The sequence below is a fragment of the Lycorma delicatula genome, chromosome 2, assembly GCF_047948215.1.
Source record: "Lycorma delicatula isolate Av1 chromosome 2, ASM4794821v1, whole genome shotgun sequence".
Classification (NCBI taxonomy): Eukaryota; Metazoa; Arthropoda; class Insecta; order Hemiptera; family Fulgoridae; genus Lycorma; species Lycorma delicatula.
In genome coordinates this window covers 225,368,323-225,386,576 of record NC_134456.1, presented here as the reverse complement: position 1 = coordinate 225,386,576, position 18,254 = coordinate 225,368,323, and the positions used below count along the sequence as shown (strand labels likewise).

Below are 18,254 nucleotides of genomic sequence, written 5' to 3'. Positions count from 1 at the left end.
TATGATATAATATGTGACTATGATATGATTTAATTTTTTTGTCTAATATTGTTTATTTATAGCTTACAAATTATGTTAACAAAGTTAAGCGATAAAAAATGAGCTAACAAAATATTATATAGGAGTAAAATGCTAACTATACTTTGATAGATGAAAAAAAAACCCTTTAATTAAAATTTAAACATTTTTCAAAAATGATGGGTATAGAATCTGAGTTCATATTCATTTTCAGCATCAAAAAACAGATTAAAATCATGTATCACATGTTAGGAAATAAAAATTATGTTAATCAGTGTTATCTAATATTTCTCACGAAGTTGACAATGAAGTTAACTGAGGTCCTGCATGCAAGAGCCTAACACGTTCATTTTTAATTATTAACTTAGTTAAATTAGATTAAGGTGGAAGAATGATAGGATACTTATTATCAAAGTTCAAATCAGATAATTGCAATCTACCTCCCACTTTTAGATAACTATTTCCATCTATGAATGGATGGATAGAATATAGTTTGCTTACTTGAGATACAAATGAATTAGTGTGTAATTATTTAATTTCCATTTGAAAATGAATAGTCTGAGTAATAGATCGCATTAAAATAAATTCTTTCTCTTGAACAGATAAAAAATATATTTATAATTTTGCTTATTTTTAAAATTTTTAATAAATCTCATACAACATAATGTATTTATCATTTTTGGCAATGAGGAAAACAAATCAGATAAATCTGTCAAGCTAGTATTTATAATTAGTGATGTGGATTCATTATGAAATTCATTTAAACAATCTGGTGATTTAAAATTAATTACTAATTAATTAATTATTTTAGCAGATTTCTCATTCCAATTTTCCATTTGCTCGTCTAACCAAAAAGGACCTTTCCACCATAAGTGATTATTTTGTAATTTGATTGTACTCATTCCTTGAGAAAGTATATCAGAATGATTTTCTTTAGAATAAACATGTCCCCATTTACAGTTACCCGTAAGTTCTTGAATCTATGACACTGTGTTAGCTACAAAGGTTCAATTTTTTTGGTGAGGCTGCTATCCAAGAAAGTACAATTGTAGTCTGTCCATAAATAATTATTATTTATATTTAAACAAAGTATAAGAGCAACATTTTTGAATAATTTTGATAATAAAAATGCACCGCATAATTCTAATCTTGATATGGAAATCTATTTTATTGGGGACACTCTTGATTTTGAGCAAAGGAGATTGACTGTGAGATTTTCCTGATCATCAACAGAATGTAGGTATATACAAACACCATAGCCATCTTCAAAGCATCAGCAAATCCATGTAATTGTAAATCTACTGTTTTCTCTAACCCTTTGATTAATCTTGGAATACAAATTTGCTTTATATAGAAGCTTTTCATAGAGATCAGACCAAACATGAAGGAGATTACCTGAAAGTATATCATCCCACTCCAGTTTCTGAAGCCATAATTTTTATAAATATCTTGTATAACATAACAATTGGACCTAATAGGCCTAATGGATCAAATATCAACTATATTATCACTAAAACAACTATTCTTTTAGTGAATGGATCACTGTGATTTTTATAGTTTATTTGAAAACGCAACATATCCTTCTGATAATCCCAGATTAAACCTAAAGTATTAATACCATGATTAGAGAAATTAAATGTGTGATTGGCATTGTCGAATTCAGCCGCAGAATTTAGAAGCGCAGACTCATTTGAACACCATTTGCGTAAATCAAATCCAGCTTAAGGATTGAAATTATTTCACCTTGTAATCGTATTGCTTCATTTAAATTATCACAACCAGTTTGTACGTCATTCACATAAAAATCTCTGGAGACCATTTCCGAAGCCTTGGGAAATTTTTTCATTATCTAATTGAATTATACATCTTGTTGCAAGGAATGAAGCAGATGCAGTTCCGTACGTGAAAGTGGTCAATTGATAGTGTGATTTCTTCACCACTTGAGCTTCGCCACAAAATCTGAAGCAAGTCATAGTCTTTCTGGTCAACAAGTACTTGTCGGTACATCTTCGCAACATCTGCAGTCATTGCATAAACATGTGTTCTAAATCGTAAAACAATTGTTATCAAGTCTTGTTGGACAACAGGTCTTCTCATCAGTATCATTGAGGGATATTCCATTTTCTGCCTAGGCAGACACGTCAAAGACTACTCATGTTTTTGTTACAATAATATTTTTTTTAAACACCGCATAATATTTTTTTTTATCTACCGATGTGGTAGATAGTATGGATTCTCGATATTGCTGCTACATGTTGAATTGATGGTTGAATCATCTGCATATGACCAAGTTGAAGGTATTCACATAAAATTGTTGTAATCAGTTCATAGAGTATTGGCTTTGTTAAGTTTTCTCTCTAACACCAGGAATCTATGTTGGGCATTGTTAAGAGAGTTGCCTAGAGGAACATGGTTCAGAATTCTTGGTAATCGTACATTATATCTTCTACCTTCATCTCTCTTCAAGTTTTCGAAAGTGCTGTTCACATAAGTTTTCTTCTTTGGTGTGGGTTTTAGTGACTATCTCTTCTAATTTCCAAAACTTCTTCAACTGATTTTGATTATTCATTTCAGAATTGACTAATAATGTTACGCAAGGAGGTTTTTCTTCTGTATTTGCGAATGGTAACCTTCTAGCAATTATCCACCTAATTTAGTTTCTTGACTAACTGGAAAATTTTCACCTTTCTTGATTTAACCCTTTTTAATTAAATGCAATTATAATTCAGATCCAACTAACATGTCTACATTACCGGGTGTATTAAAATTACTATCAGCAAGTGTTACAAACTTTGGAAATTTCCACATATTTGTATTTATACATTCAGTGGGCATCGAATTTGTAATACGCAGTGGAACAAAACATTTAAAAGAAGTAGAATAATACTCATAGTTGGAGTACAATTCAATATTTACACTATATTTTGTCATTGCAGAAACATTATTTATTTCAGAGATTGGTAAATGTACTCACTGTAGTTTTATTCTTATGCGTTGCACCATATTTTCAGTAATAAAATTGACCTGAGAGCCGGCATCAAGTAACACATGGCAGGATTGCAATCAATTGTCTGTATCTTTAACCCTCACAACAACCGTAGCAAGTAAAAATCTGAGTTACACTTTGAATTTTTAAAGTACAATAATTGCTACTTGCATTTGCATTAAAATTAAGAGCGTCATTTTCAACAGTACATCTATTGTCAATTTCATTTCTGCCCTTTGAATTATTTTCAACAGAATTATGATTAGACTCAATTTCTAATTTCATTTATAATGTAAAATTGAATGTTGTGTTTGCTTACAATACTTACAATAATGAGAATTACAACAATTCTTATCATTGTGATTGCTATTAAGGCAATTAAAGCATAGCTTGTGCTTTTTGACAAATTATATATATTATATTTTACTGCCAGTAGGTAACTTTAGAAGATTAACACTTTTACACAATAGGTGAGATTGTTCGCAATACGGGCATTGCAAATTAGTAAGCATGCGCCTGATAAGAATTATTTTTATCCCGCTTGGATTGATTAGAATGTTTCAATGAAGATGAAGATCCAAGTATTTCTGCTGTGGATTTCTTTGAGGTACTTAGGCAGAGGTTTCTAACATTTGACTCTGTTTTTCTTGAAAAACAGTAAATTCATTGATAGATGGAAAAGAATCGGCTGTCAAAGTTCATTCCCAAGAATGTACAGTTGATTGATCTAAGCATTATGCAAATAATTGAATTAATATAAATTCTGCATAATTCATATCGGGCGTTTAAAGCACTTTGCATTACTAGAAATTGTGTCAAAATTAGCCAAGCCGGTGGCAGATTTTTTGGGAATACTCTCTATATTCAATATTTTGCGAGCATGTTTTGATGCTATGAGACAAATGTTTGCATATCTAGCTTCGAGTAAGCTCCATGCACTCATATAACTGTTGGCTGTATGTGATAGATTTTTAATTAACTCCTGAGCAGAATCTGTCAAGGATGATGCTAAATACTGAAATTTTTGGACTAATGTTAACTTATTGTTATGAACAATTGCACAGAAAAACTCACTAAAGGTTAACAAATTCTCATAAGAACCATTAAATTACTGTAGGTCAATCTGAGGAACAGTGATCGATTGATCCTTTTTTGAACAAATATTACTGTTTTTAAGCAAATAAGACACTTATGAGGGTAATGACCCTTTACAATTAGAATTTAATATTTTTTGCATTTTCACATGAAGATTATGGAATATGTCTTCCATTTCTTCTGTCTGCATCTTCATTTTGAGCATTATATTCTAAAACTGTTTGGACCTCCTCACCGTACTTATGCCAGGGCAAGATTAAATGATTGAATTTGACTTGTAATAGTTCAATATCTTGATTTTCATACTAAATGATTTCATAAACTTTTTTATTCACGTGATGGAACCCTTATGCGTACCCCTTTGATGATTTTTATATTTTATTTGGGCTTGAAGCACATTTGTTGCACACTTGCCTTCACTAGCTCCCTCATCTGTATCAGGCATTTTGTATAATTATAAAAATAAAAGAATTAATTAAGATAAGATTTTCATAAAGGACGTGTTTCAAACAACAAAGTTGAAAGACAATATGAGTGAAAGAAACACAATCTAGGTTACAATATTAGGCTTGAATTACAAAATGATAAATCTGGGTATGGGACACAGGTCAATAATTGGGTAATTAAGGACAAAATATTTACAGAGAAAAACAGGCATTAAGAGTATTAGTATTATTGCTTTAGATAGGCAGTTAGCTTACCACATTGGAATCCAAGATGTCTAACGATGATAAAGGTACTATTTTACTTACGAATTTCAGCCAGCATACAGTCAATTAATTGTTAGCATACAAACTATCACGTAGGCAGTACCAATTAATTAAACACATTTTCATGTTTACACATTTCGGTTTTGTTCTATGAGTAAGTAGAATTGCATACATTTGATTGCTCTTGACGCCATGATGCTTTAACAATGTTACATTACACTCACATTTATAAATTTAGTTGATTTCACTATGTAATAAATTCCAAATATCCGGCCCGGAGGACCAAATTATGTTTCGTGTATCTTAAGTGGACTGTAAATAAAACAAATACTGATTCGAATTAACAATCGTATATTAACATGTTCATGATTTAATTTAATCTGTATTACATTGTTGAAAAAAATATATATAATTTCATGTATGTACATGTCTACTGTATGGTGTGTAAAATATCAGTCTTCAAATGATAGATCGAGACTGCAAACAAGAGACTAAACTGGCTAAATTCTAGTGCTGAGCCGACTTATATAATGTAGATGAAGCTGAATGAATCGCCAGACCTGTGTGCGATATGAAGCTGAGTGAATCATCAGGAGCTGTGTCTCAACATACTGCCTACCATAATTTAACACATCTTATGATAATATAATAAGATTTAATCCAACAAGCTTGGCGACTAACCTGTATTGTACGGTTGTGTGTTATGCACTAAAAATTAATGAATAAAAACACATGTTTAATAAAATACAAACAAATTACTTTGAAAAGAAGGAAAAACTAATATTTAACATCATATGGTGCCAGACATCTGTGCTGCCTGAACAGTGTTATTTTTATTTGAGTGCTGTCAAACTCTCGCCTTTTTTTTATTATTACATTCATTTTTAAAGTTTATTGTTTAATAATTTTTTTTTATATGCATTTAAAATTAGGCTATTTTTTATGATAAATTATTTCAGTAATTGCATTGCAAAGTAAAAAAAAAAAATTAAGAAGTTTCTTTCATATAAATGAACATAATGGTAACTAAAAGTAACACAGATAAGAAATATGACTAACTAAAGCAATTTTTAAAAATAATTGGCTCGCACCTAAGATTGCTTAAAAATTTTCCATAGAAACTAGCCTACATTATTTTGCAAAGTAAACAAAATTTTTGTGGTTTGCATAAAAATGTTAAGAAACTCAGATTTCAATTTAAAAAAAGAATAAATATATGTATGATCACAACAAAGGAAAACTAAAATCTAAAAGTAATACCGATAAGAAAACTATAACAGAACACCTTATGTACAGAAAACAAACATTATTAGCATTTACTTGAAAAATATTTTGTCATTATTATTCTAATGTGCATTAAAAAATAAAAATAAAATGATAACAATATGAGATCTCATTATACATGTATGGCTTCAACGGCATGTGGCACTTAATAACCTTATGGTGTCGCTGAAAAGGGCAGTCTTTGTTGTCGATTGGCTTTGACAGCTCGTTGTAATTGCTTACCTTAGGGTAGCCCTGAGAAGGGCTGTTGTCGTCGAATGGCTTCGACAGTTCATAATCCATAACCTTGTGGTGGCCCTGAAAAGGGCTGTTTTTTGCGTTAGCTCTGAGAAGAGCTGTTGGGTCTGATAGCTGGTCTCCGGCAAAGTCGGCGAGTTGCAGCTCATCTATTGAAGTCCAATCGGGCTTTCCCTCAGTGGCAGTTGGGTCCCCACTACAGCGTGGCCCCCAGAACCCTGCAGTGTCAGGTCGGCGTCAGTTGTCCTTCAACGGCGCAGCCAAAGCGGTTCTCCCCGAGCAATCCCATGCTGGGCCGGCTAATACTGCCGAGTCTGCCGACCAGGGTGATTGAAACCTGGTAAGCTAGGCTAGAGCTGGATGGTAGCGTCCGCGTTCAGTGACTCCCTCAGCAGGCCAGCCAGGCCTGCTGCTCCGGTGGAGATGCTGGCATCTGCCGGGAGGTCCCACTTTGAGCCGGCCAGTAAACATCTTCTTCTTGTCTTCTGCAGGTGGTGGTTGACTATGAATTGGAAATTCACTCTCGTGCATGCTCTTTTATTGGAGCCTGAGAGTGGAGGCTGCAGTGCTGCTATGGTGGGAGAACTGCACGGTCATCTGCGCAGTGGAAGTGACGCTTCTACCAATGCGTCCATAAACTGTGCACCCCGCTAAGATCACTGCTACTGTTATCACCAACTGATATTAAATTAGGCATATATGAGGTAACAGTATGTATAAAACCTAGGATAACTTTTCTTGAATTTCCTAATGGTTTGCCCTTTTCTAAAAGTTTAATTTTGGCACCTATCTGTTCTTCTGGCAACATTGTAACTCTTTAGTTTTTCCTTTCTTCTTCCAGTTTTTTAATTTCTGCTTACATTTTTCTTTTCAGAGCCCTATTCATTTCTTTTTGAGAGAAGTTTTCTCTTTTTCTAAGACATTCTTCATATCATCTGCTAGAGCTTATAATTGTAATGAGCATTTTTCTGTAATGAAAACATTTTCCTTGCCTATAAAGCAACCACAATTGCATAAAAACCTTTTGTTGATAAATTATTATTTCTTTGTGTAAATTCTCCATAAGACATTTGTTAATGGAAAAGCCACCTCTGAAAATAGAATTCTCTGGAGTTCTTTGCAATTTTCCCTGATCTTTTCTAAAAATTCCTGACTTTTCCTGCCTGCGAGAACCATGGATCAAGTGTTTCATATTACTGATATAAAAACTAAAAGTGATCATACTTAATTTTTAAAGTGATTTAATCACGCTTATATATATTTAACACATACACTAACATACCTTAGTGCATTTTTTTTGACACCTAGCATCATATCCTTTGGTTTGTAAATCTTTACAAGGAATCTCTTGATCCATATGACCACAGCGACATCGAACTAAAGTTGTAAGTTCACACGGAGGACAAGCACTCTCATGGCAACTAGATTTGCAAGTATGAGGACTGTCTGTAAAATAAATACCACAAAAAGATATCAAATACTAAGAACTATGCGGTTACGTAATCAAAACTTAATTTAGTCTTCAAAACAGACTTTAAAAAATAATATTCTTAATTTGACCCAAATGTATCTTTTCGCACTGATCAATTCTTACAAACCTGAATTTACAATTTTTATAATTTGTTTATATTTTGTAAAGGAAGGTACTTCAAATGATTCTGTTCATCAAGTTTCTTTCAGTATGATTATAGAAAAACTTTTTGAATGAAATACTTAAGGCAATGTAAAAGATATTAACAAAAAAGGCAGGAAACAACAACATTTTATTATTGGCCATAACGGTTTATCTTTACTTTTCACCACTATCACAATTTACAAATGTACACTTCCCAACGGTGGAAGTTTCCCCATCCTATCAATGAAGTATTCAGTTGGTCTTTCTTTGATCTACGATATTGCTGTAGCCTTCAACTCATCAAACATGGTGAAATGAAACCTTAAGGTCCCGCTTTACATTCAGGAAATGAGAATAAAAGGGTGTTTTTTACCCAGTAAATATAGAGACTGAATAATGGATTTAAATTTCAACTTCAGAATAGCCACTGTAGTGCCCATTACCAACAGATTTTACGGTAATCCAATTCCTCAACAATGTGTCCCACTTGTCCTTTGGATGTGACCAGTTGGATAATAACACTACTGATGGATGAATTGTAAATTTAACAATTCATCCACCTTCTTTGATGCTTCTCATCAATCCAGAAACTGGTTAACCAGTGGAAGATTCATCCTCAACATTCACTTTATCAGCTACTGGTGTATGAAAATTATTGTCCATCTATTCACTGTAGTGTAATGAACAGTTTCATTACCAGCAGCTTATAAACAATGAATATCTCTTAGATGTCGTTTTAGTGGTTGTTAAAAATTGTCACCGAGCACTTTTTTAAATGAATGATATGATATAGTAGAAATCACAATTCCACGGCAACAGCTATCTACGAATGAGTGAACAGAATTAAACAAATTTAATTATGTTTGTAGTGTGGAAATACAGCACAAGATATCAGCAGCACATGGTGATGTGTGTAGATGTTACCATTAAGTGCAATTGTGCATTATTTACTGGCCATTCTATATGGCTCATCTGTGATTCCAAAAATTTATAAACTTTGAGAACTTCTTCTAGATAGTAGGAGCAGTAGCAATAATATGCCTTCCTTCAAATAGTAACACCATGAAATACAAAAAATTTCTTTTCACACTTTTACAAGTATTAATTGCTCAAGAACCTCATCTTTTTACTTTTTCAAACCACCTTCTTTTTCATTCACAATCATCACTACAGGTTTCAAAAATGCCTGGAATTATTTGCATACCTGCACTTATCACCCGTTCATTCTTTTTGTTAGCATATAATTAATTCTCTAAAATAATTAAAAATGTAACCAATACTACAGTAAAATAATTAATATCTGAGCATTTGGCTGCAATCAAAAATGAAATATTCTTGAAAAAAATATTAGTGAAAATGTTTTACATTACTGATAGTAGTATTATTACTTTATTAACAAAAGATCTGTAAATTTCTAAGCTGTTCAGATCTATCAACAAATGTTAATTCATCAACAGTTTTGAATCTATTCATAGTTACCCTGCTTTATTTTTTATTATTTTTTTTTTTTAGCCTCCAGAACCACCATAAGGTATTTCTTCAGAGGATGAATGTGGATGATAGGTATGAATAAATGTGTATGAAGGAATGTAGTGTAGTCTTGTACAGTTTCAGGTTGACCATTCCTGAGATGTGTGATTAATTGAAATCCAACCACCAAAGAACAACTGTATCCATGATCTAGTATTCAAATCTGTATAAAAGTAACGCCTTTACTAGGATTTGAACCTTAGAACCCTTGACTTCAAAATCAGCTGACTTGCGATGTCGAGTTCACCACTGGACCAGTGTTATCCTGCTTGCCTTTTGTTACATTATATAATTTTTAGAAGAAATGTAATACATAAATCAACACAAATGCCAAAACAGATGCTAATGACTATTGACTTTTTAAACTAGCAAGCATAAAATTAATGTAATTAACAACAAATTCTTCAAACCTGATAAAAAAGACATATTAGGTGGCAGTAAGCATTTCATATTATGAAAGAGAGAGCAGATTTCTGAGAACTTTTGTTACATTTGTTTCCCAAACCAACTATAATTATCAAATGTATAAATTTTACATTTAGATTTACTTTTATAATATCAATCTTATAAGCAAACACCTTATTTTATTTTTGTAAGCTTTGTTTAGCTCACCTCTTATGATAAATTAGAAATGTCATTCCAGAAATGTTTTCTTTTGCATCTTGCACTTTACACAGTCTAAACAGTACTCTGTAGCTAATTTTACCAGTTAATGGTAAAGTTTCTTTTATATACATTAAAAAATTTGAAGTATTAATTTGTAAGAAAATACTATGTAGAATTACTTCATCAAACTTTACTACATTACAACAGAATATACAGAAACTTATACATAATATTTATAGAATACGTAATACAAACCTAGCCGACCGCACAGAAGTGATTTACCACAGACCTCACCACAAGTAGGCACAGGATCAAGGCAAGACTTTCGGACTGTATTAGAATCCAAAGGCATCTTACCACATGGGCAATGCGTAACAACAGCAGCATCAAGCGGGCAAGGCCCACAGGCACCCTGGTGACATTTTTTCAAACAAGGATGATGTCCGCAGTCTAATTTTTTTGGACACTGATTTCCACACTCAAAGTTCTTAACTTTAATATTTTTTTTGTCACAAGGCACTTCTCTGATAATTTCACCACAATAGCAAACTAAAAAGAAAAGGAAAATTTTAATGAAGTAGTTCATATGAAATCAAGAAGACATTACCATAAAAAAGATAATGAAATGATTAAGTTAAGATGATTATGCGATCATAAAGATAAGGTTTTTCTTTGTAACACAACCAATCAATCAACAGTACAATGATCCCCTCTTCCTATACATAGAACACCTTACATAGTTATGTACCTGAACACAAGTTTTTTTATTTCATTCAATCAACAAAAGAACATTCTTGGCAATTTTTAACAAGAATAAATGTACGAGTAATTTTTAAATCTAGGCAAAATCTGAAACAGAACATTTTTAAAATTTATTTACCACTGGGAAACAAAATTTTTATTTGTGGATACAGCAAGTATTCAAAATACTTGTAATAAGTACTGACAAATCTGACAAAGCAGAAAAAATTATCTGTGTAATATGAATAATATTACTACTACTACAAATGCTGAGAAAAAGCTGTTAATCTAAATTAATGCAAGCTTAACGTCTAATAAAAATTTTACAGAAAAATTACCAACACAAATATATAAAACTTACACTCTCATGAGAGCTACGTGTGTCCAGTATATAATAAAAGCCAATGTTTTGAAATACTGTAACAAGTTATTAGAAAGTGAATCACCCACCTTTTGAAAACGACTTATTTACTTTTCTCTTAATACTCCATAATACTTAGAGAAGTTTAAAAAAGTATTAAATGTCTCCTGATTAGCATGAAGATAAATATAACATGAGATCAAAATTTCAATTCCTGGTGGCTGTGCTAATGCACTTCTTCCACGAACAGTGAGACTAGTATCATTCAAAACAGAAAGTGGATATGAGTGAGGCAATAGCAAGACCAAAAATTGGATTACTAAATGTTAATTGTGTTATTACAAACACATGTTACTAAATGTTGTGTTACTAATGTTAATGTTTGTTACTGCTTACCTTGTGAGATTTTGGCAGGGCAGGGTTTACAATCACCAAGATGACATATTTCATTACAAAAATGTTCTCCACAATTTAGCTGTCTGCAACAAACTTCACCACAAGATATAGTATGAGGATTTTGGCCACATTGAACCATTTGGCTAGTTCTTCCACAACCACAATTTCTGAAAAAAAAAAAAATAACAGAATGAAACTATTAAAAATAAGAAAGCAAGGAAATTACTATATAAAGATAATTAAGACAGATACAATCAGTATTTTGATTGTGATTTATCATAAAATTAAATCAAATAAAAAATTATAAATTAAAAAACTATTTTTAATTATAAATTCAAAGCTGTACAATTCCACTTATAACAGTAATTTCCATTAAATAAAAGAAAACAATCCTAATAATCAAACTATTATGCTCAGAACTTTTTTAAAATACTTTCACAACCAAAATAAAGAATTGTCCCATGTCAATATTTGCATAAAGTTAGCAGACTATGACTTGTTATTTTCTAAATGATTTAATTATCTTTAAAGAACTAAAACTGCTTCCTATGTACTCAAGCTGTTTTTAAAACGTAAGTAAAACTACTTTAAATCTAACTCTTCAGCTACTTATCTTATTATCCTGAACAAAATTTGTAATTTATAATGGTCATAAATTACAGTCTAATTATATTAAAAGTCTAGATAGATAACCTGTTGAAATGAAATATCATCACATACAAACCTTTGTATCATAGTAATGCAAGGAGGGCATGGCCCTGGATGGCACAACACAGTACAGCGATGATTGCACTTGAAATACAATGATGGATTGGGTTTTGGTTTATTGCATACTTCACCACATGAATGAGGTGTATCATTACGATTCCAATCAGGATCGGTAACTTTACCACAGAAACAATAATAATTACGTGGTGTTAATTTTGATACATTTTGACAAGCAGGGCATCTCCATCCACTGTCTGTAAATAAAATTAAAAAAAAAAAGTGAATCTTCAAAATCATCATCGATACATACAGAACACAACAATTCTGATAAGGAATTTAAAAATGCATATAACAATAACACAGCTACAGTTTTCAACACATTTGAAGACAAATGATATGAAACAGCTGCACAAATAAAGAAAAGTAATTATCTGAGCAGTATAATGATTATAAAATAATGACAATGCTTATGATGATCAAAAATAAACTAGCTATGCCATGAATTAAACTTAAAAATATACACACAAATACTACCTACTCTTCAGACAAGAGTTTTAAAAGAATGATTGTGGAGCTCATACTGCTTTCAAGTTTATGAATAGCAAACTAGTCACATGATGGGTAGTCAAGTCTACTGTGTATTATTGCCATGTACAGGAACAACTGGTTATTCAATCAAATCCACATTTGTTCCTGTGCAACTACAATGAAAAACAAAAGGATTATTTTTTTACATTAGAATCTACCTAATGAGCCAATGTCAGAGAAATCTTTATGTATATATACAATTACAAAGATATAATAAAATGAGACTGTTTTACTCACTTTTACAGTTACTCGAAAATAACATATATTTTCATATAAACTTGACATAATTTATGGTAAATTAATAATTTAACAATTACAAAAAATTTTAATCAATACAACAAAATAATTTTATTTTTGAGAACTAACATTTTGTGTCAAATGTATTTCAATCTACTAGAAGATAGCAAAACTCCATCATTATGAAAAAAAAATCATATTTATCATTTTCAAAAAAATAACAATCAACTAAAATTCTGGCAGCTCATATAACTGGATGTTGTTCAATGCGTTACCTAATTCCCACATGTCATTAAATGAAACAAACTACATACCATGAGGTATCTCACACACCAATTAATAACTAAAAATACACAAATTATTTATATCAGAAGGTAATATGAGCTCAAGATATGAAAAAAATCCAACTCTGGGCCAAATTTTATGAATTTTAGAAGAGAAACCTCTTCATTTATACAACCAAAATTAGCAGACTTTTTTACTGCCAAATTTTATGAAGTTTAGAAGAGAAACCTCTTCATTTATACAACCAAAATTAGCAGACTTTTTTACTGCCTGTATTAAAAAATAAACTCCCTTAAATTTTCAGTAAAAACTGGCTGATCAGATAAAAACTTTTCAAAAGTAATAATAAAATTACTTTAAAACTACGCATGAATAATACGACAAAACATACAAACCGGAACGTGATGAATTAGCCCATTTTATAATACAACGCAAATGCAAAACATGGTAACAATTTGAACAATTCCAAACAGCATCCATTTGACGGACTCTATCATAACAAACAAGACATTCTAATGTTCCCCTTTCTAACTGTTCTGTTAAACGTTCACGCTGCGACACAGTGTTATCTGAAATCACAAAAATTAAGTTATAAGGTATTCTACTCATATAAAAGAATTTATTCCACATGATAAAACAATCAAAATTTTAAATAGCTGTTATATTTAAAAAATTGTTTTAGAACAACTTTAAAAGTTTATCTAGAGATTTTTTTGTTTTAAGATTACTTGACTGACTAATTAAATACCAAAAACATATAATTGAAAGAAATTGTCTGGAAAGTTAACAATTGTATATCACAACCTTTTAATAAAACAGTAACTTAAACATGATAAATAAAAATTAAATGCACCATAGAATTACTTATTTAAAAAATGTAAAGTTCTTCAAAAGTAAAAAAAATTGATTACGACATATGATCCTTAGAGCAGAAGCTATGAGGTGTTGGTCACAGACAGCTCTTCCACAGGTAATACAATTTGATTTACACACATCCAATAATGTTTCTAGATTCACTGACTATAACTCGACGCCAAATATTAATATTACAATTTCCAAAGTTACTTGTTTTAATTAAGCATCCTCTCAACTTTGATCTGTTCAATTGAATGCCAGAACTATACTACAAAGGTCAAGTAAAATTCATTTTCAGATAATATGAAGCAATGTCACAAAAAATCATATAAAGTGTTTAGAATGTTTGATAAAGGATAATAAAATATATATATATAAGGAACATCATAATGTCTTCATAAAAATACAACTGTTATTCACTGATAAAAGTTTAATTTAAAATAGAATAACATAAGAACTTATATAAAATGTTTAAAATACAGATATAAATGTATTAAACACAAAAATACAAATACATTACATAACCAATCTAAAAAAAGGCTAGAGTGTACAAAATAAGAAAATTAAAAATTTACAAATCAATTTTTGTTTAAATACATTCAATTCATAAAAGACCTCCAATAACCAATTTTATGATAACTAAGTCCTCTTATTGCATCTCTTTTTTTTACCTCTTCTCCAAATCTATTTCCTTTAAGCAGAATTTTAAGTTTAGGAAAAGACCCAAAAATCACAGGGCCATGTTGGGTGAGAAAAGGAGCTTACTGAAGTTGTGATGCACGGGCTGGAGTGAGTGTTGTCATGAATTTACCAATAACTGCAGTCTTTTGCATTGAACAGCATCTAATAGTCAACGAAGAACAGTTATGTAGTACTTTTTACAGACATTTGTCCTTGAGAAATATATTTGTGATGACCATGCCTTGATAATCAAAAAAGATTATAATTTTTTTTTATGCTGATAATTATCAGCATGACCACAATGCTTGTGATTGCATGGCTTCTTTTTGCAGCAAAAAGAACTTGGGAGTTTTCCAATGGGTTGACTGTGTCTTTGTGTCAGGGTCATAGCCATAGACCCCTGTTTTATCTCCAATATCTTTTTCATAAAATCAGGATCACTGTTAGCACATCTTGCAGTCTGTTTTTCTTTTAATCATGAGCGAGAAGTTTTGAGATAAATTTTGCTGTTGCAAGTAGGATGGGTCCTACTTGGATACCCAATTAAAGAGTTAATTTTAGTTTCCTCAATACATAAAGAACTCTGAATAGTTTGCTATAAATACACCTGACCATCTGTCTTCAAGCTAAAACAAGATAAAAACAGCAGAGTTGCACTTCACTCACGTCATTTTGTACCCCCCCCCCCACAAACCAACTATCATCTGTTAGGTTTTACTTTAATTGTGAAATTATTTATTGATCATTATTTAGCCTAGAACCAATACAAATGATATATTGTTATCTGTTAAGCACTTCAACACTCAAACTTCAATCAGTGATATCATAAGGACACAGCAATAGTTCTGGAGATAAGTACATGGCAATTTAATAATCATAATTACAAAACGAAAAGTACTTAATAAATACCTCTAAAACTATGGATACCTAGAAATATTAGCCTAACTGTACCATATAGCGTGTCAACATAGTACAGTAAATTGGTAAGGTGGTAAATTAAGAAGGGAAATGTCTTGTTTAATGTCATAAAATCAAACATTATCCTACAAACATGTCTGATTCATTGCATAGACTCAGAACCAATGTATTACATATTTCTTCTCTTGAAGAGGATATGTAATTTGGCGACTTTAACTTGGTGAACAAAGTTCATGAGGGATTAATGGTAGGTAAAATAAATGCCACACCTTAACCAATGTAGAAGACAGAATGCTAGCTAATACCTACACCAACTGGCTGGCTAGTTGTGATCATAATGAAAAAATGAAAGCGAGAGAGGAAACACTTAACTGATGGGCAAATGACCACTATGTAGACAAGATTTATGAGTTCCTGTCTAAATAAAACAAATGTCTCAACGTTAATAGTGACTATGTGGAAAATAGATGATTTTTATAAACTAACATTTTTTTATACAAACTGCACATACTGCCCGAATGTCTTGTAAAAACAAAATTATCAAGAATCATATTACCATCATGAGAGATATCTGTTCCATCTCTTTGTTTATCACGTTTATCTGAACTATTGTGAACAACATTACTATTAGTAAAAACTCTGTTTTCATATGTTGAAGACCAATTTTCTCTTCTGAAAAGAAAAAAATATTATTAGTAAAATGAGAGCAAAAAAATTTAATAAAAGTTTATTAATTATTACAAATTAGGGCAGATTCAAGTAACAACTGGTTAGTTGTATATAATGTTATTACTATTTCCCTAGTAATAATGTATGACTAAAACTAACTGTAGCTCTAAACATAAACAAAATATTAAAGGTAACTAGTACATAGAGACACCTAAATCTTTACTTACTTACCCTCGATCAGATCGATTGTCACTCATTCTGTTTTTTTTATAATCTATAAAAGGTCGAATGTTAGAACTTCCTGAATACGAATTTGGTTTTTTTGTGTCTACTTCCTGACTCAAAGATCCTGTAAAATAATAACATGCAAAATATGAATATTCTTAATGTTAAGGTAGGTAGAAAGGTTGAGGGAATCTAAAAAATGTTCAGTACTTAAGAAAGTGGTATGTCATGACAAAATAATGAACACTGATGATCTGAAAGAAGCCTTATTTATTTATTAGCTTTATTAACGTCACTCAAATAAAAACATCCTCAAGATATTCTCATAAGTGGACCAATTTCAGTCTCAGAAAAGAATAAAAAGACTCGTAAAATATTATTTTAAAAATTATAACTACTGTTAAAATATTTTAGGTCAGAACTGCCATTAGAACTACAAAAAATAATAAGTTTGTAATACTAATGAAACCAGACTTTTTTTCTATAAACTTCATTCACGCAAGATGATGCAATTTAAAGAGTAAAATGTATAAATGTCAAATTTTTTAAAGAAAGTGTAACAACTTAGGTAGTACTAAGTATGACAGGATCAGAAGGCACAGCTTTTAATTACAAGAAAATAAGAAAAACGCATTTCTGTAATGTAAAATTGTTAAATGTTTTTTTATAAAAACATTGGCAAGTTGCAGATGATATTTGATACTTTGAGAACAAACAATCTGAAATTCAGATAAATTAAATAAATAAAAATATAAGTACAAAAATTAAAATAAAAAAATAGGAAGATTGGTTATTAAATACAGTTTATCTGTAAAATAAGTGGGATTTTAAATAGTTATAGCTTCAGAACAAAACATTGTAAAGACATGAACTGTACATTAAATGAAAGAAGAACACTCCCAAGTTTATATGTGCAAAAGCTACCACATGCACACTGTATTTACAGTTTACACAAACAGCACATATACATTAGTCACCATGTTAGTGGTGCAGAGGAAGATTTAATGTGTTGTCGCTTGCCATATTTAAGTCAGTTAAATGTGTTAGGCATGAATACCATAGTGTGTACAATGAAGACTTCCCTGCATGAAAAGAAAATTCAGCGATCAGACAAAAAACACAAAGAAACAGGCAACCTACTGAAGCAAACACATCCAGTATAATGTCTTATGAAATGACTGAAGCAGTAAGAACAAATTTTTTAGATAGCCTGAAGAAATCCGTGCAGTGTTCTGGTCAGGCGGGCATTCCTAAAACAACTGTTCATATTTTAAAACGATGGTTACATTACATTGTGTATAAAATTCAGGTGTTGCAACAACTTTATCCACAGGACAAAGCGAAACAATGTGATTTTGTTGTAGACATTCTAGAGAGGTTAGAGCAAGATGATGATATTTTTAAACAAGTTCATTTTCAGTGATGAAGCAACATTTCATGTTTCTGGACAAGTACATTGGCATAATGTTCATATACGAGGTACTGAACCTCCACAAGCTGTTATTAAAA

At 31.1% G+C, this 18,254-nt stretch overlaps 1 protein-coding gene across 1 annotated transcript in view; it reads right to left on the bottom strand.

Moving 5' to 3' along the window:
• The window catches only part of stc (nuclear transcription factor, X-box binding stc), a 90,482-nt gene that overhangs the window by 50,337 nt on the left and 21,891 nt on the right, over positions 1 to 18,254 (bottom strand). Inside the window, exons 5-11 of the mRNA XM_075357282.1 lie at positions 16,752 to 16,869; positions 16,408 to 16,523; positions 13,793 to 13,966; positions 12,304 to 12,541; positions 11,580 to 11,746; positions 10,337 to 10,630; positions 7,613 to 7,776 (exon numbers count right to left, since the gene is read on the bottom strand). Of these exons, the coding sequence (XP_075213397.1) occupies positions 7,613 to 7,776; positions 10,337 to 10,630; positions 11,580 to 11,746; positions 12,304 to 12,541; positions 13,793 to 13,966; positions 16,408 to 16,523; positions 16,752 to 16,869 (1,271 nt within the window). The remainder of the gene's footprint in view (positions 1 to 7,612; positions 7,777 to 10,336; positions 10,631 to 11,579; positions 11,747 to 12,303; positions 12,542 to 13,792; positions 13,967 to 16,407; positions 16,524 to 16,751; positions 16,870 to 18,254) is intronic.